At 40.4% G+C, this 26,662-nt stretch overlaps 1 protein-coding gene across 4 annotated transcripts in view; it reads left to right on the top strand.

Moving 5' to 3' along the window:
* The window catches only part of LOC134207271 (cystathionine beta-synthase-like), a 45,394-nt gene that overhangs the window by 6,514 nt on the left and 12,218 nt on the right, over positions 1-26,662 (top strand). The window contains exon 1 of one of the 4 annotated variants that reach the window (XM_062682993.1): positions 1,268-1,290. The exons of 1 other annotated variant lie outside the window; for it this stretch is intronic. Coding sequence is in view for 1 of the 3 variants with exons in the window: in XM_062682992.1 (XP_062538976.1) it covers positions 13,119-13,252 (134 nt within the window). In the remaining 2 variants the exon portion in view is untranslated. Of the gene's footprint in view, positions 1-1,267; positions 1,291-11,609; positions 11,629-13,011; positions 13,253-26,662 lie in introns of those variants that run through there. 2 more of the 4 variants (XM_062682996.1, XM_062682992.1) reach the window with 2 other exon arrangements.

Genomic DNA, 26,662 nt, shown 5'->3' with positions numbered 1-26,662 from the left:
AGAGTCACCGTGTCGAGACCATTTTCGCAGACCGGTGTGGACTATTTCGGTCCGTTTCATGTGAGACCCGTTCCTCGACGACCAACAGTGAAGGCCTACGTTGCTGTTTTTATTTGTATGTGTACAAAAGCCGTCCATTTGGAGCTGGTATCGGACCTGAGTACTGATCGGTTCCTACAAGCTCTTCATCGCTTCATCGGCAGACGTGGAAGGTGTCGGGATATCTATTCTGACAATGGGACCAATTTTGTTGGCGCTAAGAATCAGATGAAAGATTTCATGAAGCTGTTGCAGAGTTCGGCCCATCGGGAAAAAATAGGTAGAGAGTGCGCTGAGGAAGGAATACATTGGCATTTCAGTCCGCACCTCATTTTGGAGGACTGTGGGAGGCGGCTGTTCGTTCGGCCAAAAACCATTTGGTCAAAGTGGTTGGAGCTACACCAATAACACCAGAAGATTTCAACACTCTTCTAGTACAGGTTGAAGGTTGTCTCAACTCGAGACCGTTGACAAACATGTCAGATGACCCCACTGATTTCGAACCACTTACCCCAGGCCATTTCCAAGTTGGTTCTTCGTTACAATCAATTCCTGAACCAGATTTAGAGGATTTGCAACTGAATCGCTTGAATAGATACCAGCTAACCCAAAGAATGCTCCAGGATTTTTGGCGAAGGTGGCGCCGAGAATATCTTTGTCAACTGCAAGGAAGGTTTAAACGCTGGAAGCCGGCAGTCAAGATTGATATTGGCAAACTTGTGGTAGTACTCGACGAAAATTTACCACCGATGAAGTGGAAGATGAAGATCCGCAACACCAAGCATAAGATGCACTGCATTTGTTCAAACTCCTTCCTTACCACCCTTCCAGAAGAGGATTCTATATTTTCTTTTTCAGAAATCGGATATTTCTGGGTGGGTGAGGATGTCTGGGACTGACATCAGTCCATCAAACTACAACCCTTCACCCAATCCAAAACTGCACATTTGTGACCTACATATGGGAAGAGGCTGCATTCAATTGTTTCATCACCAACGGACCGGCGAGTGGATGGTCAACAATCGGATAGCAGCGATCTCGTCGGTAGAATCCTATACCTATATAGATAACAAGTAGAAGAGATAGAGCCGACTCTCACAAGAGCCGAAATAAAAATCATCGCATCGATGGATCTAGGTTGCATGATGATCGTTAGGTATGGGATCAGTTAGTTAGCAAAATACAACTCACCCACCGTGTGTGAGACCGCGCGGGAAAAATTATAATTATTACGTGTTCCATGTTTTAGTTGTAAGTCGTAAAATAAATGTTAGAATCTAAGCCGAGAATTGATTGTTTGTGATGTAGCAATAAATGTAGTGCAAGTAATGGTTGTTTCCCTATAACTTGTGCGTGTAATAATGAATCTGGGTGGAAGAACGGCCGGGAATAAAGGACTTTGATTGGACTTGGATTGGATTTGTATCTGGACTCCCTCGAGTGTTGGAGAGCCCTTCTTGTGAACTATCGAAGGCAAGTGAATTTATCGTGCGGTTCCCCAACAGATATTATGGCACGTAACTTTGAGAAGATAGAGGAAGCCTACATCAGATTGAAGAGGGAAGCTAAACGGATCGGACTAGTCATCAACACGTCGAAGACGAAGTACATGATAGGAAGGGGTGCAAGAGAAGACAGTGTGAGCCACCCACCTCGAGTTTGCATCGGTGGTGACGAAAACGAGGTGGTAAAAGAATTTGTGTACTTGGGCTCACTGGTGACTGCCGAAAATGATACCAGCAGAGAAATTTGGAGACGCATAGTGGCTGGAAATCGTACGTACTTTGGACTCCGCAAGACGCTCCGATCGAATAGAGTTCGCCGTACCAAACTGACATTCTACAAAACGCTCATTAGACTGGCAGTCCTTTACGGACACGAGACCTGGACGATGCTCGTGGAGGACCAACGCGCACTTGGAGTTTTCGAAAGGAAAGTGCTGCGTACCATACGGTGTAAAAAAATGGATTATTATCGAAGTTTCATGTACCTCTATTTTTTTGAAATATTTCATCGGCGATTTTTTTGAAAATAGTCATTTTTATTGTTTTCTTTTCTAATATACCGTACAAAAAGTCAATTGATAACCCAATAATGGATCAATCGTTGTAATTAATCCTCAAAATTGAAAATGTACACATTTGTAGACTTTTTTGAGAAGAAAATCTATCTTGAAATAGATCAAAATATTTGAAAAATATCAATTTCTGTAATTCAAGCCTTCCTAAACTGTGTTTTTATTTTTTTTTGAGTTATTTTAATTTTTTTAGAGATTATCATCTTTTTCCAGCCCAAATATGGTTCTCTATTGAATGCACATTTCTTTCATCCGACATTTGCAATATGAGACCAGCCCATCGTCAGTCTGCTATAATTTAAAGAGTTCATATTTTCCTCTAGATACAGTGTCTCATCATTTGTGGGGTACATACCATGTACAATAACCTTACCGAATATTGTTCGAAGCACATTTTGCTTGAAAACCCCAAAACCTTACTGGCCTGCTTCTTATAATTACCACGCTTCATGTCAGAAATAGACTATTGGATGGAGTTATACCGAACAAACTCCATTTCCGGTTTCATGTTACGGAAGCTATATTGTTGCTACAAGCACAACTGTCTCACATTTGATTGATTCCATATTTGTGTGGGTCATTCATACTCTTATGAGCAGTAATCTGGTAAGCTGTAAAAAACCCTTTTTGCCCAAGAAATAATTATGATTTTATAATGTTCTTGAAGATAGCGATTTACTCTTTATGTGTGTTATGAAACCGTTATACATAAGTAGCTACAACAATGTTACTAGGGATCATTATCCCATTTTACAAGCATTCCAATGGGAACTATTTCTTCAACGCTTCCAATCATCTCCTGTACGTTCTCTTATTTTTATTTCTATCCGTAACAATGTACTTCACACTGGTAGTGTGAGAGGATATGTCCTTTCTCACCATCTCTATCTTCAGTGAGCTTAATTTCATCTGCAAAACCTAGGAGCATATGCTTAAGCTCTACCAAGATAAAGTACATGGTTACATGCAGAGACAGAGATAAGCTTAGTATTGTTTGTGCTAAGAAAGTAAAGGGGATATATTTGAAGATGTATAAACAAAATTAACCTTTGAAATGCTGACAAACACTAACCATGCTGTAAACACTGGCAATGACGTTTCCTGTGGAGAATGTCTGCTTTAAATAGGGTTACCTCTGGCGTATATAACCAGTTTTAAGACTAAGTTAGGTCTTGTACAATACAGGTGAAGAAAAATAATTCAGATGGAAACGAAATTCGCTTTTTATAATTTCTCAATTCTTCGGGTGGGCAATTACGAACATGAAACGTTAAAAGCAGCCTAGGATACTTTCAGATTTTGCTAGCGAAAGATGCAGCGTGCAATACTCGGTGAGAGGCCAAAAAAAGACATGTGGCTCATACGCATGAATTACATTCAAAATCCATCATCAAAGGAGAAAACATTTTGAATCTCATAAAATACGGCGCACTCCAGTGGGCAGGTCATCTGATAAAAATGTCATCATATTCATCAGAGAACAATATAGATGCCAGAGATAGATTATTGTTTCAGCAAAGATTTCAAAACATAAAAAATAACACTAAAAATACTTTAAGAACGCTTGAACTTTAAAAATGTTTTCAATATTTTATACCCGTGTCAAGATAGGTTAACTATATAGATACGAGAAAGGCAAAAAGGCTTCAAATGTGTATATAATCATTCTTGAGGGGTAAATTACAATGATTGATCCAACGTTGGGTTATCAATTGACTTTTTGTACGGTATATTAGAGAAGAAAACAATAAAAATAACTTTTTTCAAAAAATCACCTATGAAATATTTTAAAACACCCCGTACCTCATTTCTAATGACCTTGCCTAACTTTCTGTGAAAAAAAATCAGAGGTACATGAAACATCGATAATAATCCATTTTTTACACTGTGATACCATCTATGGTGGGGTGTAGATGGCGATCGGTACGTGGAGGAGGCGAATGAACCACGAGTTGCATGAGCTGCTGAGATCACACCACGAAAATCGGACGACTGCGGTGGGCCGGGCATGTAGCCAGAATGTCGGACAGTAACCCGGTGAAAATGGTTCTCGATGACGATCCGACGGGCACAAGAAGGCGAGGTGCGCAGCGGGCAAGGTGGATCGATCAGGTGGAAGATGACTTGCGAACCCTCCATAGACTGCGTGGTTGGCGACGTGTAGCCATGGACCGAGCCGAATGGAGAAGACCGCACAGGCCACTTCGGCCTTAGTCTGAATAAATAATAATAATAATGTCTCTTGATCTTGACAAATGTATTATGGATATAGTTGAATACATATCCAAGCTTGAAATGACGAAAAAAAAAGTTAGAGTGGTGGCTGTAGATCGCAAATTCTGAACTCAACAACGATTTGAATGACCCAGGATATACCAAAACAATCTTACCATGTCTCATGGTCTTCTGGAGTATGTTATGGACATGGTTGAATTCATATCATCAATTCAATTCATATCAGTTTGGATGATCTAGTACATCCGGAATAAATATTTTTCAACTTGTTTTATAAGTTCTCCGCTAGCAATGATGGTTCGCTGTAGTTGCATGTCCGAAAGATTGTGAAACTATTGAGAACTTGAGCTACAGGTCCTAAGCCCTGGTAAAGGAGGAAGGTTGCGATGGCTGTTATTCATGGCCATCGTGTAAAGCAAAAATGGATAAACCCCAATGCCAAGGTGTCATGCGACCCGTGCCGAGGGCTGAATGGTTGAGGGGTTCTAAACATGCTCAATCATGAACGGAGCCTGGGGTGCACCAGGGCGAACACCCCAGTAGCAGCCCTTACTGCACTACGGCGGGGCACTGGTGCAGCGGACATTTATTTCCCTAGCTACTCGTGGGACCAAAAATGAGTACAAATTCTACAAACAACCCTCAAGGTGACGACTGCCTCTCTCAGTCGTGTGAGAGCGAAGTGGAGAATACTCTGAGTCAGCTTGGCCTTACCGAAGACCAGCTACTCAGTAGTTCGCAGGAGAAGATGGAAATATCCTGCCCTCAACGCCTATCTCCCGGAGCAGCACATGTTTCGACAAAGCTGATCCAGATCTACAACCCCCTCATCGACCGACTCCAACCTGTTGGACATGGAAGATAACGAAGATGATGGTATAAGGATCATCATCAACCCCCAAAAATCTTTAGCAAGTAGCAAAGGATCCGAAGATAACAAGGGTTCTACGGAAGCCAAGGGTGCTCTGAGAAAGAAAATCCCCACACTCACACGCTCGCAGAGGAAGCAGCTTAGAACTCTCCGGGAGAAGGGAAAAGACCGGAATGAGGCCTTGTCCATAATCCTGAATAAGGAGAGCGAGCCCACTTCCTCAAAACGCTCGAGAAACGACCTAGACAAATCCGCCACAGAGGACCCCAAACAAAAAAGGGTGAAGCACCATCTGGATCCGAGAGAGCGCGCCCAACAGTCCTCAAACCGCGCGCCTCAGAAAAACGTGTCTGGACAACAAAACTCACCCATGAGGAAAACAGCTGGTATCAGCTACAGTTATATGGCCAAAAGCGTGAAGGTCGGGATATTACCCAAAGACTTTCCCACCGTCCAACTCACTACAGCCCAGCTAGACCTTCTACAAGAAGCACTCCTGCTCAGAGTAGTTCAACAGCGAAACGAGCCAATAAAACCCAAATTCAACAACCTCATCTACAAGTCCGGTTACATGGTTCTAATCTGTAAGGATCAAGAGACTGCTGAGTGGTTAAAGAGAATATCCCCATCCATGAAACCCTGGGAAGGTGCAGAGTTGATGGCAATGGACGAAGTGGCGATTCCACGTCCAGAGATGATCCGAGCATTCTTCCCACAAAGCTCCAGCTATGATGACGACCGAATAAAGGCTCTCATAGAAAGCCAAAATGACATCACAACAACTAATTGGCGTATTGTGAAACGATCCATTCTGAAAGATATTCATGTTGAATGGATCTTCACAGTAGAGGGTGCGTCGATGGAAAAGTTGAAGAAGTCCAAATACACCCTCAACTACCGATTTGGTGAAATCCAACTAAGGAAGATTACAGATCAACCGACTGCCGCTACCGCCAATCCGACTGGAAGGCCGACCCAAGAGCAATCTGAGGAGGCCTCCTGTGCGGGCGAGGTTCGGCTAACTGGAAGGCCGACCCAAGAGAAATCTGAGGAAGCCTCCGGTTCGGGCGAGGTTAGTAAATCTCACCCCAAAAGCACCATAAAGGCTAGTCTGTCCGCCTCTAAAGGAAAAGCTCGAAGCTTACATGCGACCCCCTGCTCTAGTGGTACCAAACCAAAGGTATCTAAACAGGGCAAAGGGGGTGCAAAAAGCGACAGTTTGACCACAGAGGCGAAACTGGCGGGCCAGGTTGCTACAGGGAAGAGAGAAACCCCAGACTGTAATACCAAACGGCATCCTGATGATCCGCAACATCCAAAGCCGGACAGTCGTCGTCCGGAAAAAAGCGGGAACCCCGGAAATGGCGACTAAAGTTCTGCAAGTGAACCTCCACCATGCTGAGAGCGCCACGGGTGTGCTCTGTCGGAGGTTCACCAAAGAGAATTTAACCGTGGCCCTCATTCAAGAGCCATGGGTCAATAAATCCAGAATACAAGGTATTCCACAACACTCATGTAAGTTGGTATATGATGACAGCCAGCTTTCTCCTAGAGCGGCTATTTTATTACATAACAACTGTAAATACTTTCCAATTTCAGAATTCATAAAAAGGGACATCGTAGCGGTCAGGATGGAGGTACCTTCCGCCAGAGGGAGTAGAGAGATCTTGGTGGTCTCGGCATATTTCCCAGGTGACGTGGACGAAATCCCTCCTCCAGAAATAGCTGCGCTCGTAGCCTACAGCCACCGACACAACATCCCCTTCGTCATAGGGTGCGACGCAAATGCACATCACACCGTATATGAAGTACCAATATAAACACCAGAGGTGAGTACCTGTTACAGTTTCTCTTCCAAGAACATTGACATTTGTAATGTTGGTGACAAGCCCACGTTTGAAAACTCCATTCGTCAGGAAGTTTTGGACTTGACTCTATGTAGTCGGTCTATCTCTGATAAAATAAAAACTGGCATGTTTCTGAAGAAATATCAATGTCAGACCATAAACACATCATCTTCGAATGGGAAGGGGTCTAACGATGGAAAAAACGTTTAAAGATCCTAAGAAAACTGATTGGGAATCCTACTCAGCTATCCTACGATCCGAAGAGTACATCATAGAAAGTCACATCAAGTCCATAACACAATTGGAAGATGCGTCCAAATCCATTAAAAACAAAATCCTTAACGCCTACCAAGAGAGCTGTCCAACTAAATCAACTAGTTCGAGTAGAGACGTTCCATGGTGGAATAAAACTCTTGAGAAGCTTAGGAAAACTGCGCGTAGGGAGTTCAATCGTGCTAAGCGAACCGGCGATTGGAGCAGAAAGGCCCTGACGAACTACAACAAAGAAATAAGGTCAGCCAAACGGAAATCGTGGATTCTAATGTGTGAAAGCATAGAGAATACACCCGTAGTGGCCAGACTCCAAAAACTCTTTCAAAAGACCACTCCAATGGTGTGGGTAGCCTCCGAAAGACGGATGGTTCGCTCACTGTAGAGCCTAGCGATACACTGAGCGAATTGTTAAAGATCCACTTCCCTGATTCAATCTGCACTGGAATTGCTGTCTCAGATCCACAAGAGATCCAATCATGGGTTTCTGGGTCTAAAAAAGACGCAATAAAGGTTGCAAAGGAAGCTTTCACTCGGGCCAGGGTTGAGAGGGCTGTGAGATCTTTCGAGCCATTTAAGTCTCCTGGCATGGATGGAATATTTCCAGCGTTGATCCAAAAGAGGAGAAAACACTGGTTCCACCCTTGGTTGAGATTTTTAAGGCGAGTCTGATTTTGGGGCACATACCTAACGATTGGCGTCAAATCCGGGCTGTCTTCATTCCGAAGGCAGGCAAGAGAGATAAAACCAACCCCAAAGCATTCAGGCCGATAAGTTTATCCTCTGTAATGCTCAAAATTATGGAAAAGGTACTATGCGAGTACATAAATCACAAATTTATGAAAGCAATGCCTTTGTCAAAAACCAATTCGCTTATCAAAGTGGAAAATCTACGATCTCGGCACTACATACGGTAGTTCAAAAATCGAAAAACACTTAATGCAAAAGAAATTGCTCTTGTAGCATTTCTTGATATTGAGGGCGCATTCGATAACGCTTCTTATTCGTCTATAGGGTCAGCAATGTTGAGGAGAAAATTCGACCCATGCATTGTTACCTGGGTACATGCTATGCTAGCTAATCGGAAAATCTCCTCTGAGCTTAGCGGTTCATACATCACTGTTAAAGCAACAAGGGGGTGTCCGCAAGGCGGAGTGCTTTCTCCTTTGTTGTGGTCACTGGTGGTGGATGAGCTTCTAGACAGCTTAGAGAGAAGAGGCTTCGAAGTGGTTGGATATGCTGATGATGTTGTCATTATTGTACGAGGCAAATTCGAAAGTGTTATCGTGGAAAGAATGCAATCTGCCCTAAATCACACTTTTTCCTGGTGTCAAAAGTATCAACTAGGCATAAATCCCACAAAACTTCCATTATCCCTTTCACCAAACGGAGAAAGGTACAACTGAAACCCCTTTTCTTGAATCAAACACAATTAGTTTATTCAAGTGAAGTAAAATATCTAGGTGTCATACTCGACGCAAAGCTTAATTGGAACTCTCATCTCCAATCAGTTGTGCAGAAAGGTCTCAATACACTTTGGGTTTGTTCAAAAACCCTTGGTAAAAGATGGGGCCTAAAACCAAGTATGATCATGTGGATATATAAAACCATTGTCCGTCCCAGGACAACTTACGCTTCCCTTGTCTGGTGGCCTAAAACTAATGAGGCTGCTGCAAGGGCTAAGCTCAACAAAATCCAACGCACCGCTTGCATAGCCATCACTGGTGCAGTTCGTAGTACACCCACTTTGGCCCTAGACGCAATGCTTCACCTGCCCCGGTTAAATCAATTCATAAAGCTGGAAGCGGAAAAAAGTGCTCTAAGGTTAAAGAGAACAAAAACACTGCTGTCGGGAGACCTTACGGGTCACCTCAGCATATTAAATGAATTTGCCATAAATCCCGCAATAGGAATTTGTAGTGACTGGATGGAAACGGTAGTCAATTATGACTTACCTTACGATGTGTTCATTCCTTCCCGCCAGGAGTGGGAAGGAGGTGGACCCAGCGTTCCAACAGGCTCTATAAATTTCTTCACAGATGGTTCGAAAATGAATAATCTGACAGGATCCGGAATCTATGGCCCTACAACAAAAATTTCTGTCCACTTAGGACAGTGGCCCACAGTATTTCAGGCGGAAATATATGCAATATTAGAATGCGTGTTATTATGCCTGAAGAGAAAGTATAGATTTGCAAAAATATGTATTTTCTCTGACAGCCAAGCGGCACTTAAGTCGCTTAATAACTACACTTGTAACTCAAAGCTAGTATGGGAATGCATTCTGGCTTTGAAAAACTTATCCATACGCAATCGAGTCTACTTATATTGGATCCCAGGACATACGGGTCTAGAGGGAAACGAGATTGCTGGCTAGCTCCAGGAATGGATCTAATGAAAGGTTCATTGGCCCTGAGCCCTTCTGCGGGATCTCAGACTGCTCTGTAAAAATGGAACTGAACAAATATATGGTCAGTCAAATCATATCAAACTGAAATGCACTTCCCCATACGAGCCAATCCAAAAGGCTCGTAACGATTAACCCCAAGAAAACCCAACAACTATTAGGTCTCAACAAAAGGGATCTCAACATCTACACCGGTCTAATAACTGGACACTGCCCCTGCAGATACCATCTACAAAAGATCGGAGCAATCCAAACCTCAAATTGCCGCTTCTGTGACGAGGAGAGAGAAACATCAGAACACATCCTCTGCTATTGCAGTGCACTCACCCAACGTAGGTTCAAAGTTCTCAGCAAGCCCTTTTAGGGCCTGCTGACATATGGATCTTATCCCCAAGGACGTGGTTGGCTTCATAAAGCTAGTCTCGCCAGAATGGGGGAGTCACATACTGTAACTCAGGATCTCTATTCATCAATAATAGATGGTCTTGAGTTCAGTCGATACCAAGGTATCGCAGTGACAAACATGTTACTGAGATAACTTGCGTATTTCACAGTAAAAGGGTATATCACAATAGTCCTAAAATCTGGACGCAGTGATCTTCACCCGACAAACGAGGAAAAAAAAAGTTCTCCATTATAAATCACGAAAACGAATGGAAAATATCAAAATTAATGCGTAACACCGCTTAGAAAAATTTGGGCCTGATAGGATACAATCAGAAATAGACAAAACCTGTAATAATATACAAACAAATCATTATTCATGTTTGCAAAGTTTATATTAAGCTAGCTTTGAAAAGTAATCTATTTAAGATTAAAAATTTGTACAGAGATGATGCGGAGGATATACTAATCGAGTATAAACTGCACATAAACGAATCTAGGGTCAACCAGGAGAAACGCGTTTAGCATAGATTTCTGTCAGAGTTTAGGCCCGATTTAAAATACTATTCGGCGGAAATCACCGAGAGTCCGAGCTGTAAACCAGCTAATTTGAATTTTCTTTTCGCGGCGAAATTGCATGAGTCCCGCCTTTTTGGAAACACATGGGAACAAAATCAATGGATAATATTCCCGAGGTGTGGGGCTACTTTTGGCGTCATTTAAATTGAATTTCGATCAAAAAGGACTGTGAATATGATTAGATTTGAAATTTATTCATTATTATGCGCCAACCATATTCATGGAAATAATTAAAATGTTGGAATACAAAAGTGAGCATGCTGAGACCGAGAGCATCGTCTCGATTCAACTTGTGCGAAGATAGTGTAGTGACGTCACATGTTTACATTCAAATTGAATATTTACATAAATACTAAACCTATACATATATAACAATGATTAAAGTTCCGTAACACTTAACAGGAAGTGATGTTGACGGAACAAACGTTCAAGAGCAGGACCGACAAAGCCGGAGACGAGCCAGCCTCGGGCTGAAAGTCTCCTTAATAAAGACACAAAAAAAAAGAACCGACAAAGGAGAGAATGTCGTCGTAAGCGGGGAAAAAATTAATGCGACGATCCTATGGAAAACGTGACTGCTCCACTACCGACCGACCCAACTCGAACAAACTTTAGTCGATCGCGTATCAGCCAAAGCTTGCATCATGATATCCGCTCAACTGTAGATCAAAAATTGTCCATGCATAGAAATTTTCTATTCAGTTTTTGCTTCCACCCTAGTCTCTTCGTTGTCAATTTCGGAGCTTATCAGATAAGCGAATAAATGTATTCCTTCCTGTGAGGTAAGTTCATTGTGCTTACTTCTTGTTCAAAATGATAGGCTTTTATAATGTAGAAAGCAAGCTGGAATATAACAATTTTTACCTTTTTCATAAAATTCCGATAGAAGCAAAGAAATTTTGATAGAAGGAGAAGGATGGTAACTCAAGTTTAACTTTGCATCAAATCAGTTCAACGCACGGAAGTGATGCCTGTATATGAGTGTGTGCAATGTGAATGCGTACAATAATGTTCCAGACGCACAGCTGTTCAACTCGTATCAACGAACAAATTCAGTCCAATGGTTAACTACTGAAAATACTAGTTGGATTGATTTGGAATTTGTCGCTGAAGAAAAACTAAAACGAATGAGTGAAGAAGAGTGACCAAAGCGAAAGTAAATCAATTCAACATATGGGGGCCACTGTGCACGATACTTAGTTAATGCGCGAGAATCAAGATGTTTCACTTATTTGGAAGAATTTACATGCGCTACACTGAGATTTTTAATGTTTAGTGTTTATTTTAGTGTTCTTTCATTCGATACCGTGGGTCTCCTAAACCGGATCGGTAAACGCTGCGCATCTTACCGCTAGGCTAAGGGAGCCCAGACGATCATTTATTATTCTCACTCGTTGTAGATGTAGTGACGATAATGTAGCTTGGGTTCTGACCATCCTATATTCAGTTCATTGCCTGATCATAGCCTGGAAGTCCGGGAACAATTTTTCCTGCTGCATTTTAAATTTGTGCACTGACAGTCTATTGTTAATGTGTTGACACTGTGCTTGACACGAGCCTGATGCATGGTAAACTGGAGTGTAATGCATGTTTGGCTCGTGACGCTAGAAAACGAGATTTGGGCGAAGAAGACGCAGAGAAACGATTTTTCATGCATTTTCGCTGATCAAGCATGATGCTGCAAGTATTGCTTCGGAATTATTTTATCGCTTTCTATTACATAACATGTCTGGCAAAAAGTGGAAATATCTGGATTTTTACAACTTGCATATGAAAATAATTGTTGGGTACCGAAATAAAATTACAAGAAATTTCAGCCATGTTGGTTGTAGGGGAAATTGTTATTAAGTAAACATATTTAACAGTTTTAATTAATGAATTATAATTTTTTTCGTCGATTATTCCATTACCCAAAATTAATTTTTCTTCTTATTTCTTATGCTTCAATAAAAACCATGTAAAATTATTATTGGCAAATTTTTAAGCATATCGCTCACGGTTGCACTTGCATCATTATAATTTTATGTAGGATGGAGAGAGACGAACGATACACCACAGGTGGTGATCCGATGAGAAAACTGTTTTACTTTGTCCAGTTTTTCCTGTGCCTTAAAACGGATTCCAACGTCCATCAATATTTAGCATATATTCTAATCGGTACTCATCTTACATCAAATACACTCAAGAAACCTATAGTATAGATGTCCAATTGGCACTGTCTCCGAAGCACACCAAGAAGTAAAACCATTTTTAGCAACATCATTGTCGATTATAAATTGAACTCCACCGGTACCAGTCGGCATCAGTTTTCGGTCGGCATCCACCGTGTGAAGAGTTCCCATTAGTTTGCGACGACTTTTCAAAACATTAGAACCAGCTTACGGTTTGTTCCGAATTCAACAACTAACCATGTTGCCCAACAGTTGTCCAGTGAAGAATGGGCTAAGTGATGTTGAGTGCCAGTTTGCGCTTCCGAACAAGCCGTCCAAGTGTACCTGGAAGCTAGGAACGACTGAGACCAGCCCTCATCAGTGTAGACCTCCGTGAGTTTGAGATCAATTTGTGTAATTTGTTCTATGTTTGAAAAATGGAGTGCTTTGGAGCGAAGTGACAAAACTTTCGAACCAGGCATTGCAGACCACTCCATCATTCGATCTTCTAAGCAAAGATACTGATGAAATGGTGGGATATCGATCTCAGTTATTTATTCGCTTAAAAAACAAAGTACAATGTTCGTTATGGAGAAACAAATTTCCACAGCTCCTATTGTAGCAACACCTTCGCAACGTGAACAAAACCTGAGCTGCGCTGGCTATCCGTGCCATCAATAGGCGCTCAAATGATAATATCTTTTCAGAGCGCATTTCGATTAGGGATAATATCTTTCCACAAGCAAAAATAATATCACATACTCAGATGATATTGCAATGCTGGATAAAACAAATGTAAGAAAAAGATATGAATTAGAAATGAGTTTGGGTCATGATCATTAAAACTGATATGCAAGTTTGTACTACTGATTTTCCAACATTCATACAATTGTTGATAAGGACGCAATACAAATTAATTGTAGTGATAGAATATGTTGATGATCAAGTTGACTTCGTTCAACTAAATGTATGAAAAACCGGCTGGAGGAGCGAACTATGTGTAAGGAAACAGAAAAAACTGTATTGCTTTCTTTACTGCCTACTCCATAAACTTCAATATTGAAACACGTGCTGCGTCGTGATTCATCGAAAGTAATATCAGTAGAATGAAAGGCGTACAGTAATAGGGTTATGCGCTAATTCATCCATGGCGCTAATTCCCGTCATATCAAATTCTAAATCACTCAGTACTCGCGAATGATAATTCAAATCAACAAACTTATCACCTGGCGGGATAGAAAAAAGTGTACCGTGCAAACTCAAACTTCGGATCCTTAAGCACTTTCTGATATAAAATCATCCTGTTTACTGACATTTTAAGTCACACCGTTTAAATTACCATTGCAGTCACTATGTATAGTATTCATCTTTGAGCTACGTATTTAATATGTGCAAGATATTACGAAGAATGTTTGTAATTTATGAAAATGTCCGGCTTCTGTTTGATTCAAACCTCGGACACTGGCAGGGTTGGATTCATATTTCGGACACAAAGATTCAAACTTCAGACACCTGATTACACAATACCAGGAAGAATAATTGGAAATAATTCGCACTGCTCAGCTCAGACTGTCTTTTAATCATTTTGTCGCATTGTTTTAACATGCCTTATTAGAATGTAACTATACTAAAACAAGCTAATACTATTAGTCATCCGAATGCAGCTTGACGAAACATTTCGATGAAATATTTCAGAAAATTTCCCATACGAATTGAAGCGTCCGAAGTTTGAGTGTGTCCGAAATTTGATTTTCCACGGTACACTATGATCTGAGCTCATTGAAATCACATGCCGGTGTTATTTTCTTTGAAAACACTTCAATCGAACATTGCGATCCAGATTATTTGCTCAATTTCCTACCTTATTCGTGCGACGAAGGAAATCCTACAGCTTCTTCTCCTAGTAAAGGCACGCAACATCGCCGTCGAAATCCCAGATTTTCACTCACTTGCACTACACTTGTCCACACTAGTTTTCCACTACGCCTTAAAGGGAAGCAATATCTATTGCTGGAGTGAGAAATTATTCTACAAAAACTCCCGAAAGGCGCTAAAACAATATATTTTTTTCAAAATTCAAATATTTCGAATAATTTTTTCGGTTGAAGAACGCGTTGCCAAACTGACGATTTGAACTGAAACAATCCTATGTAACACATTTGATTATACATCATACAGTCAATAAAATTCGTTTGTTTAATTAATTTTCGCTAGCATAATAACAGTAACGTCTTCCAAATACATTTTTTTCCAATTTCGTTTATTTGGTAGGCTCAGGCGTGTATAACACTTTACGGAGCCACGTTTCTTTGAGATATGTACAATCGACATAATCTTATTATTAAATTAATAAGAGAGGGAAATAAGCCAACGTACTCGTGGTGACTCGAGGTTAGGTTTACAATGTTTAAGGATGGACGAAGATTAGGATTCGGGAATCAGGGAATCATCATAATCAAGGAATTTCAGCAGCTCATCCGGTCATTTGGCGTCGGGGACGATGTGGTGTGTCGTCGTGCTCGAAGAATGGTTCGAATGGGAGCATCTTCCGGACGGCCAGAGCTACGGCGCTCTACGGGACAGACAGACTGAGACAAAACAAAAAAAAACTTTGTAGAAAAGAAAAAAACAAAAGTATTAGACTTTTATGTCAGAGGAACAAAGAAAACTATAAATGGCTTGCATATAGACCACATCACGATCCCCCAAAACACCTCTTATCTCCTGGAAGGGTTGTTTACCTCGGGCCACTAGGGTATCCAATAATTGCTCTCTGGAGACGTCGTTTTCCGAGCAGAACCAAACTACGTGATCGATGTCATCATAACCGGCTCCGCACCTACATAAGTTGCTATCGACAAGGTTTATTCTGCACAGATGTGCGTTTAGTGAATAGTGATTGGACATAAGTCTCGACATCACGCGAATGAAGCCTCGACTTAAGTCCTCACCTCTGAACCACGCTCGCCCAGAAACTTTTGGAACTATAGAAAATAGCCACCGTCCAAGTTCGTTGTGTGTCCAATTTCTTTGCCAACTTTGAAGAGTACTCTGACGGACTAATGGGAAAAACTCGTTGCTCGAGAATTGTCTATCATAAACCTCACCTTCCTGTGCGCCCACCTTTGCCAGCGAGTCTGCCTTCTCATTGCCGTAGATTGAGCAGTGAGAAGGGACCCAAACAAAGGTAATCTTGAATGATCTTTCGACCAAAATATGCATCTGCTCTCTTATGTTTGTAAGAAAGTAAGATGCGTGCTTAACAGGTTTCATCGACCGGAGTGCCTCGATAGAACTAAGACTATCCGAGAAGATGAAATAATGGTCTACGGGCTGATTGGAAATTATCCCCAAAGCGAAGTTAATTGCTGCCAGCTCAGCAACATAACCCGAACACGGTTCCTGAAGTTTTCGGAAGGTGGTTGAAGTTACATTGAAAACACCGAAGCCAGTGGATCCGTTAATGCGAGAACCATCAGTGAAATATCTGTTGTTGCAATTGACATGTTCATATTTTTCAGAAAAAATGGAGGGAATTGAAAGATTTCGAAGATGATCTGGTATTCCTTGAATAGCATGTTTCATGGACAGATCGTATTCAATTGAGAAACTGTCATTGGTGAAGTCAACTCGAGGGGGTATCAGGTATCAGGTATCAGAACGTCGGCTCAGGAGGCACGTTCCCCTCAATTTGGGAGATTTGTGCCATCGCCTTCACTGGCCTTTCTCATCATTTACCTGACGGAAAAGGAAGTGAAAAGGGGAAAGGAAGAGGAAGTGAAGTTGGAAAAGGGAATGGAACCATTTATAGAAAAGCCAATTATGTAGACTCACACGCATTCAGCTAGGGACTAAAGAGAGGTGTCACAACAGAGGACGTAACAATGGACGAACGTCAAAGACGAAACACAGAGTGCACTATGAAAAACGCATAATGCGAATCCATATAGGTGACAATCACAAAGTACATTGTAAAAATCGCATAATGCGAATCCATATAGGTAACATACACAAAGTACATTGTAAAAAAAAAACACATAATGCAAATCCATATAGGTGACAATTTGTTGAAAACTAAGTAAAACACATATTCATAACCCCACTCTTATTTAACCTCACGTTGAGATTGAACAAGAGTAACCGAAGCAGAACGTCAATGACGAGACACAGAGTACACTGTGAAAAACGCATAATGCGAATCCATATAGGTAACATACACAAAGCACATTGTGAAAAACGCATAATGCGAATCCATATAGGTAACATACACAAAGTACATTGTAAAAAAAACGCATAATGCGAATCCATATAGGTGACAATTTGTTGAAAAAAACATTTTCATAACCCCACCCTTATTCAACCTCAAGTTGAGATTAAACAAGAGTAGCTGAAGCCAAACATCAAAGACGAAACACAGATTACACTTTGAAAAACGCATAATACGAATCCATATAGGTGACAAACACAAAGTACATTGTAAAAAAACGCATAATGCGAATCCATATAGGTGAAAATTTGTTGAAAAACTAAGTAAAAAACATATTCATAACCCCACCCTTATTCAACCTCAAGTTGAGATTAAACAAGAGTAGCTGAAGCCGAACGTCAAAGACGAAACACAGAGTACACTGTAAAAAGCGCATAATGCGAATCCATATAGGTGACAAACACAAAGTACATTGTAAAAAAAATGCAAAATGCGAATCCATATAGGTGGAAGTTTGTTGAAAAACTAAGTAAAACACATATTCATAACCCCACAATCACGATGAGATTGAACAAGAGTAGCCGAAGCCGAACGTCAAAGACGAGACACAGAGTACACTGTGAAAAACGCATAATGCGAATCCATATAGGTGACAATTTGTTGAAAACTAAGTAAAACACATATTCATAACCCCACTCTTATTTAACCTCACGTTGAGATTGAACAAGAGTAGCCGAAGCCAAACGTCAAGGACGAGACACAGAGTACACTGTGAAAAAACGCATAATGCGAATCCATATAGGTAACTTACACAAAGCACATTGTAAAAAACGCATAATGCGAATCCATATAGGCAAATATATTATATTAACAATATGGTTCACTTCGAGTTTTTCCATACAACGAAATGGCGAACAATTTGCCGGTGATAACAACATCATCTAGCGAGCAAAGAGGAATCTAAACATGTTTTTTTCTAGCTTGTGCTGGAAAACCCTCCTGCCATCTTCCGGTGAGTAGTCATACAGTTGTTCGATGACATTTTACAGTGTGGGGATGTCCATACATTTTTCAATAAATCGATTACCGGAATATCGACTTTGTTAAATGCAAACACTACTGTAAATATTTCGATGAAGCAGTGCAAAGCAGACAAACTACACCTTTGCTTCAATCGTTCAAACTGTGAAAGCCGTTCCGCAAACATTAAAATGATTGTTCCACTGTAAACATTTCTATCATTTTCTTCAGCAAGAAATTTGATTAATTCTTTCTGAATATTATCGATATTATTCCAATGCATCATTCTTCTTCCTCTTCGGTGTCCTAAATTCCTACTGGAACTTAACACCTGCGTTGCAACTTATTATGAATTGAAAACTTTTTGCTGCCCACCATTGATTGAATGAATATGTATCTTGAGTGGAAAGCTATGAAGATGACACTCATCCGATTGCGTTTTGTTATGTTGCGCTTATCATAATGGGTATGATTATTTGGTTACATTTAGACATGGAAAGTGAATTGAACAAGTCGCTTGGATTAAACGCGTCCAAACACCTTCGCTCAACTCACTTGAACGGACAGTAAGTTGAACATGTTCAACTCTTGGCAAGTAAATTGCATTAAACTAAGCTGTTCAATTCACTTGCCCTTTCAAAACGTAGCATTACGGTGAGATATTTCGGCTAAACTTAATTACGCCTATTTTATTGTGCTTTCTCGATTTCGTATCCAATACCAGATGTTTTTTGGGATTTAATAGATTATTTTTCGATACTTTCACAAGAAAAACTAGTTGAACGTACCCGACCTTGCTCGGGATTATACTACAGTCGCTCTCCACATCTCGATATTGAAGGGACCATCGAGATAGGGAGAGATCGAGGAATGGAAGGAAAATTTAAACGGGTACTAGATCCAAAACAGCTTGTTGCTGTGAAAAACGACAACAAAACAAATATCATTGCTTATTGTTGATCTGTATCGTTATCGTCCAAATATGGTCTAGTAGCCTAAAAATTTGAACATATCGACATAAGGAGAGTGAATCCAGAACAAAATACCTACGATAACAACACATCGGGATAGAAAGATTTCAAGATAGGGAAGTTATCGAGATGTAGAAAGCCAAAATGTATGTAGATTGAAGGGACCGATGAAACCATCGACATAGGGAGAGATATCGAGATATAGAACATCGAGATTTACAGAGTCAACTATATTTTGCATTCTTACTGTCAATTGTTGAGTTCATTCAGCGCCGCACTCTAGATCAGTTTTAGCGCGATCGTATTATGTTTCCTTGCAACTCGCATCAAAATTGTATTTTCACAATTTCTCAACTTTCTCCTCAAAATTTAGTGATATTTTATAACCCCGGGTAGAAGAAAACAGCAAAATAATATCAAATTTTACTATTAATATATGAATAACTGAATAGCAAACTTTGATATTAGTTTGTTTGATATAGTTGCTAAAAAAGCAAAAATAATAACATACATTGCTCTAGCAAATAACTCATAAATAACTCATTTTGCTATTATAATAACAAACCAATAGCAAAATATTTGAAGGAAAGAAAATATCAAAATCAGTTATTATTGATATGTTGAAAATGCGAATGATAAATGAATAGCAAACTTTGCTATGATTGCAAAATGTGTTCTTCATTTGTTGTTCTACTCTTTCTTACAATAACATATCAATAACAAATTTTATTATTATAACAAAACTTGCTGTTGGGATGCTATTTTATGTAATTTATGAATAACATAAGAATAACTAAATCTGATATAACAGCAAAATTTGTTATTACAGTGAACGTTCGCTAATTGGGGTTTTTCTAGTTGGGGCGCTTTTTAGTTGGGGGTTCGCTAATTGGGGCGAAACCCAATCAAAAAGCAGCTAAACGTCAGAATGTGATGTTAAAAACGCGTTGGCGTTTTGTTTCCGTGTTTGGCGGGATCGATATTTTCTGGCGCGTAAAATTTTCCTTTGTTCAATGCAAAAGTAAACAACATTGACGCTTGTCAAAACGCCCCAATTAGCGAACGGCATTCGCTAGTTGGGGTGAGGTCATGCCCCAATTAGCGAACGATCACTGTATCAATTTAAAATAATTGTAACAGCAATATCCCTGATCTCCCTTGAATATATTGATATTTCTCACTAATATATTTATAATGCAAATCAACTACCAAAAAAGTGTTTTACGTGGTGAAAACATTGTCCAATCATGAATTATTGGAACGATTAATTGAGATGCGGTTTACACTGAGTGAAAGCTGTTGACTATTCCTTTTAGCTATGTAGGTTTTCTTTTAACCTGCGATTGATGGGGAAACTTCATTAACAGTACAACGAAAAACTAATTTTCTCCATCGTTTTTCGAGCTCAAACAATCATTTTGTAAACTCTTATGCATCTATATATCTATAAATCATAAATCTATAAATCTCTACGAATTTTATTAATTTACATTTAAATTCAAAAAGTGTAACAAAACATAAGTAAATTGATCAGGGTCACTTCCTTGCTGTTAAAAAATACCAGTGGTTAAACATTGCCTAGCGGTAATGTTTGCTAGCCAAATGTTGAATTCAATAAATTCGGCTCCAAGTGTGTGTGTATAACGATCGTCATATTTTGGGTAGTTTAATTATAACGTGTATCGTGTATCGTGGCGCCACATGTGGGGTCGCCAGAATTTCGTGAGAGTGAATCATATTGTTAATATATTATGCATCTCGAGATAAAATAGAATACTGCGGCTTCCTGCTGGTTGCTTCTCAGGTAATCGCAACGGTCACTAAACACAACAGTGTCAATGAAAATCTCACCCACTGTATGCACTTGCCATGATAAACACTCTCCATGTACTCAGTGACTCCGGTTGCCTCTCACTAATACAACCGAACACTGTTGTCATTTCGCGAAAAGCACGTGGTTTTGTTTTGAGCGGGAAAATTCTGCCTATCTTTTAACACGGCGGCTATCTTGACGTTTACCTTCACAGTCGAGCCTGCGAGTGTAAGACCGCCGCAGCATTCTAGGAAAAGATTAGCGCGACAATAGTACATTTGATAAAAGTGTTGCAGTCAAATGAGCAAACAGCAACATGGTGTGCGAAACAGAGAGCGAGTAGGTTCACCGGCATGATCCCGCCGAATACAGTTTAACGAGCTATACCACATTCATTATACATTTACACACAAATATGCCTACCACACTTCTGCTACACCACTTGATTTTCCATTTGCATTCGATTAAACATAATCGATTAAGTTTGCAAAAAAACATCAAGCATCCCTATATTTTTTCATGATGACATTTTGAAGTGTGTGTAAAACGATCGTCATATTTTGGGTAGTTCGATTTACGTGTGTATCGATCCTTTCGGACGCGAGTTGGCGCCACATGTGGTGTCGCCAAAATTTCGTGAGAGTGAATCATATTGTTAGGGCATCTTTAGTAATGTTCCAGTTATAGTTACATTTATTTCCCGAGTTTTACATTTTATAACTGTCAAAGATATAAAACACGAAATGCATCTTCAGTAGCAGTTATAAGCTGCACATGTTTTATACTGGAAAACGTAAAAATAATCTTCCGAGGCCAATTCAAATGTCAAACTGTCATGATGTTGATGAAATAGTATTTTTTGTGGCTGATGACGTCATCTTCTATTGTTTTGAACGAAATAAAACTCGAGTAAATTCTGTTGCAAATTCGTGCAAAAATACAACTGAGCAGTATTCCAGTTATAAATTTCCCGACGAAACTGTTCGAATTTTTAAAACTATAACGTCTGTTGAAGATGGTATTTTTACAGTTCCAATTTCATTTCCAAACTCCCATACAATTTATAACTCTACTAAAGATGCCCTTAATATAGTATATTTGATATAGGTGACAATTTGTTGTAAACTAATTAAAACACATATTCATGAACCAACTCTTTTTTAACCTCACGATGAGGTTGAATAAGAGTAGCCGATTATCTCGGAGAAGTAAAAAGTCAACTACGCCATAGCTCCGGTTAGCGCAGCGAGGGCTAAAATACTGTGAAGGGGGCCCTGGTGCTTCACAGGCTCCGTTTGCAGTTAGGTTCTTATTAGACCCCCCTAACCATTCATTCGTAGGCACGGTAAGCATAAAGCCGCATCACACCGAAAATTAGGGGTCACCTGTATGGTGGACTTTTACCACTGGAACAGGCAATCCGTAATGTTATTCTTAGCCAGATAACCAGCTGCCGACACCACACGGCTATCTAGGCTGTTCGTGGAGAGAAGTTGACATTGGCTTTACGTCAACTCTCAATGTGGCCGAACAGCCGTTTTCGACCAAAATATGCATCTGCTCTCTTATGTTTGTAAGAAAGTAAGATGCGTGCTTAACAGGTTTCATCGACCGGAGTGCCTCGATAGAACTAAGACTATCCGAGAAGATGAAATAATGGTCTACGGGCTGATTGGAAATTATCCCCAAAGCGAAGTTAATTGCTGCCAGCTCAGCAACATAAACCGAACACGGTTCCTGAAGTTTTCGGAAGGTGGTTGAAGTTACATTGAAAACACCGAAGCTAGTGGATCCGTTAATGCGAGAACCATCAGTGAAATATCTGTTGTTGCAATTGACATGTTCATATTTTTCAGAAAAAATGGATCTGGTATTCCTTGAATAGCATGTTTCATGGAAAGATCGTATTCAATAGAGAAACTGTCATTGGTGAAGTCAACTCGAGGGGGAGTATAACATGGAAGACAAATATCTGACGATATGTAGTTGAGATAAACTCTTAAGAATCTTGACCGATGAACCAGTTCAAGCATATTATCGAAGTTGTGTAAGACAAGTGTGTTACTTGTTCCACATTTGATTAGTATTCTTAATGAGAGCTCCCAGTAACGGTGCTTTAAAGGAGTGACTCCAGCAAGCACCTCCAGGCTCATGTTATGCGTTGAATGCATACAGCCAAGGGCAATACGCAAACAACGATATTGAATTCGTTCCAATTTGATAAGGTGGCAATCAGTTGCTGAGAGGAAGCAGAAGGAGCCGTACTCTAAAACAGAGAGAATAGTCGTTCTATAGAGTTTGATGAGGTCTTCCGGGTGAGCACCCCACCATGTTCCGGAGATAGAACGTAGAAAATGGATCCTTTTCCGGCATTTCTCTATCAAATACTCAATATGAAGTCTTCAGGTGCATGTCATGGTTGATGTCATGGTTGATGTCATCATTCAACAGCTCTTTAGTTTCAGTTGAGCAGGGTACCGCTTCTTAGTAAACACAACCAACTGAGTTTTTGCGGTGAAAACTCGATCCCCAAAATGTCTGGCCCAAACAGTCAGATTATCTAGGGTACTTTTGCAATGGTCCTTGCAAGACAGCTGCACTTGGACCTCTTAGAGAGACCACGGCATCATCTGCAAGTTGTCTGAGCGTGCATTGTCCTTTCAAACAATTGTCAATATTTTTAACATAGAAATTATAAAGCAAGGGACTTAAACATGAACTTTGGGGAAGACCCATGTAGCTAATTCTGGAAGTTGTCAGAGTGCCGAGTGTAAAATTCATTTGTTTTTCTGACAACAAATTGTACAAGAAATTATTCAAAATAACGGGTAATCCATTACTGTGCAGATTGTCTGACAGCACTTTTATGGAAACTGAATCAAAAGCGCCCTTAATGTCCAAGAATACTGAAGCCAATTGCTCCTTGTGCGCAAAGGCCAGCTGTATATCTGAAGAGAGCAACGCTAGACAATCATTTGTTCCTTTACCTTTACGAAATCCAAACTGAGTATTTGAGAGTAATGCATTTTGTTCAACCCAATGGTCGATTCTTGAAAGGATCATTTTTTCCAATAATTTTCTCATGCATGAAAGCATGGCAATCGGTCGGTAGGAATTGTAATCAGACGCTGGTTTCCCAGGCTTTTGAATAGCTATTACTTTGACCTGTCGCCATTCTGGTGGTACGATGTTGTACTCCATGAAACAGTTGTACAGGTCAAGTAACCGTCTTTTTGCGATATCTGGGAGATTTTTCAGAAGATTGAATTTGATGTTATCGCATCCCGGAGCAGAGTTATTCAATGAAAGAAGAGACATAGAAAGTTCCAGCATTGAGAATGGCCCATCCAAAGAACCGGGATCAGTGACTGATTCTCGAAATAGCGGTTCTGCTGGTACGGAATCTGGACAGACCTTTTTTGCGAAATTGAATATCCATCGGTTGGAGTATTCTTCACTCTCGTTGGTGGAAATGCGGTTCCGCATGTTGCGGGCCGTTTTCCCAATGTGTTGTCATTGAGATTTCTCGCGATAGTCCCTCGACAAAACGTCGCCAGTAGCTACGTTTTTTAGCCTTGAGAAGATTTTTGAGCTTTCTTTCAAGCCTCAAATACTCTTCAAAAAGCTCGGACCTTCCGTGCTTACGAAAGGCCTTGAAGGCATCAGATTTCTCAGAATACAACTTAGTATATTCATCATCCCATCCAGGAGTGGCTGGTCTTCTGATGACAGATGTACTTGGAACGCGTCGTTTCTGAGCTTCTAGTGCGCTTTTTTGAATCAACTCAGTAAGGAATCGATACTCATCCAAAGGTGGAAGAAAGTCAGTTGATTCAATACCAATTTTTACCGCCGATGCAAATTTTTGCCAGTCAATGTTCTTCGTGAGATCGAAAGGAACATTAACTGGCTCAGATTCTTGATAGCCACTTTTAATGGTGGTGGCTATCGGCATATGGTCACTACCGTGGGGATCTTGGATAACCTTCCACGTGCAATCTAACGATAGTGAATTAGAACATAAAGACAGATCAATACGGCTTTGTTGACCATTTGGTCCTATTCGAGTTACTTCACCAGTGTTCAAAATATTCAAATTGAAATCGTCACACAAATCATAGAAAATAGGCGCTCTATAATCTTCATACGTTTCGCCCCATCCAATACCATGTGCGTTCATATCACCCAATATCAATACTGGAGATGATAGGAGGGAGACTGCGCTCCAAAAATGTCGACGATTAATAGAGGCATTTGGAGCAATGTACACTGAAGCTATGCAAAGATCTTTATACTTCACATTTACTTGGCATGCGACGATTTCTAAGCCGGGAACAGTCGGAATGGGAATTCTGTAGAAGGAGTAGCATTTTTTGATCCCCAAAACAACGCCACCATAATGATCATCCCGATCTTGGCGAATAATGTTAAAATCGTGGAAATTGATTTCATCTTCAGAAGAAAGCCATGTTTCACAGAGAGCAAATACATCACAATCGGAATTGCGAATCAAAAACTTGAACACGTCCAATTTATTTTTTAAACTATGACAGTTCCACTGCAGCACAGTGATTGTATCTTGTATGGCCGTATCGAAAGATACAATGTCTGCAAGAAGGGGCCATTAAGGGGTCATTAAAAACTAAAACTAAGAACCGTATGGGAATTTTGCATGGGCAGCTAAGAACGCGCATTTTTGCCTACTATGCAGGACAACGTTTGCCGGGTCATCTAGTAGATTATATAAATATAACAAAAGTTATGATAGTCTTTGTCTTGGGCTTAGAAACTCAAACATAAAAAAAAACATTCACATCAGCCGGTTGTTAACTGCAACGCATTTCAGTCCTCAGATGCAACTTTAAGTTGTGCGCTTGTAAAAAAAATCCCAATGGCAGCATTCGTTTGAATTTTCCTTGGCGGTGGCGGCGTTTTTCACGTGTCTGTAAAAAGGTATTTGGATCATTACATCGGATTGCAATGACCGATCTAATTTACATGGCAGACTGAATTCTTCTATGATTTGATTTAATCTATTCACGGTGTCTCTATGGGGAAATATTATTTTTCAAAAATCAGTATCTCTGTAACACCTACCATTTCGCAATGAACTCTTTCTTTCCATAAAATGCTGGTCCTGAGAAGAACCATTTTTCATTTCCCAATGCGTCTCTCCAATGACTAACTGCATCCAAACGCTTGTCAGCACCTTGCGTTGAAACTCTCCGGTCGCCACTTGATGATTTTTCGCGAAGCCTCCAAAATTTGGAATAAATTTTCCGCATTGCCACTGTCACCCACGCCTTCGTGCTGCTGTGTCCGCTCCGCTGCATCGAATGTCGAACCGCTCTTTGTGGAATCTCGCTAAAAATGGCTCGTGTCGGCGCGCACACAGCAGCTTTCTTGTATGTAAAAAATTAAGCCCGTTAGTCCCGCCCCTTTGTGATCTGATATGGGTGTAAATATAATGTGCACTCTTAACGATTAATGAAGGAGCGGGGCTAATGGAATTACTTCATTGGATATAAGAAAGCTGGTTTTCGGCGCGCGCGAGCCATTTTGATGGGGATTCCGCGCTTTCCCAATAATGTAATATAAGCATCGCAACTGGCGGCACGGGATCGCAACAGTGCTAATTTTATAATCAACCCTTTCTTCATATGAAATGCTAGTTCGTTGAGGTTGAATAATCTGCAGCAACACATCGAGCACCACCACCAATGCGATGGATTTCCTCCATGATGCTCCATGATGCTCCTCCTCCTTTTCCTCCATGATGCTGTGTCCGTTCC

Source organism: Armigeres subalbatus, chromosome 1 (assembly GCF_024139115.2).
Source record: "Armigeres subalbatus isolate Guangzhou_Male chromosome 1, GZ_Asu_2, whole genome shotgun sequence".
Lineage (NCBI taxonomy): Eukaryota > Metazoa > Arthropoda > Insecta > Diptera > Culicidae > Armigeres > Armigeres subalbatus.
This window is presented reverse-complemented; position numbering and strand designations above follow the sequence as displayed.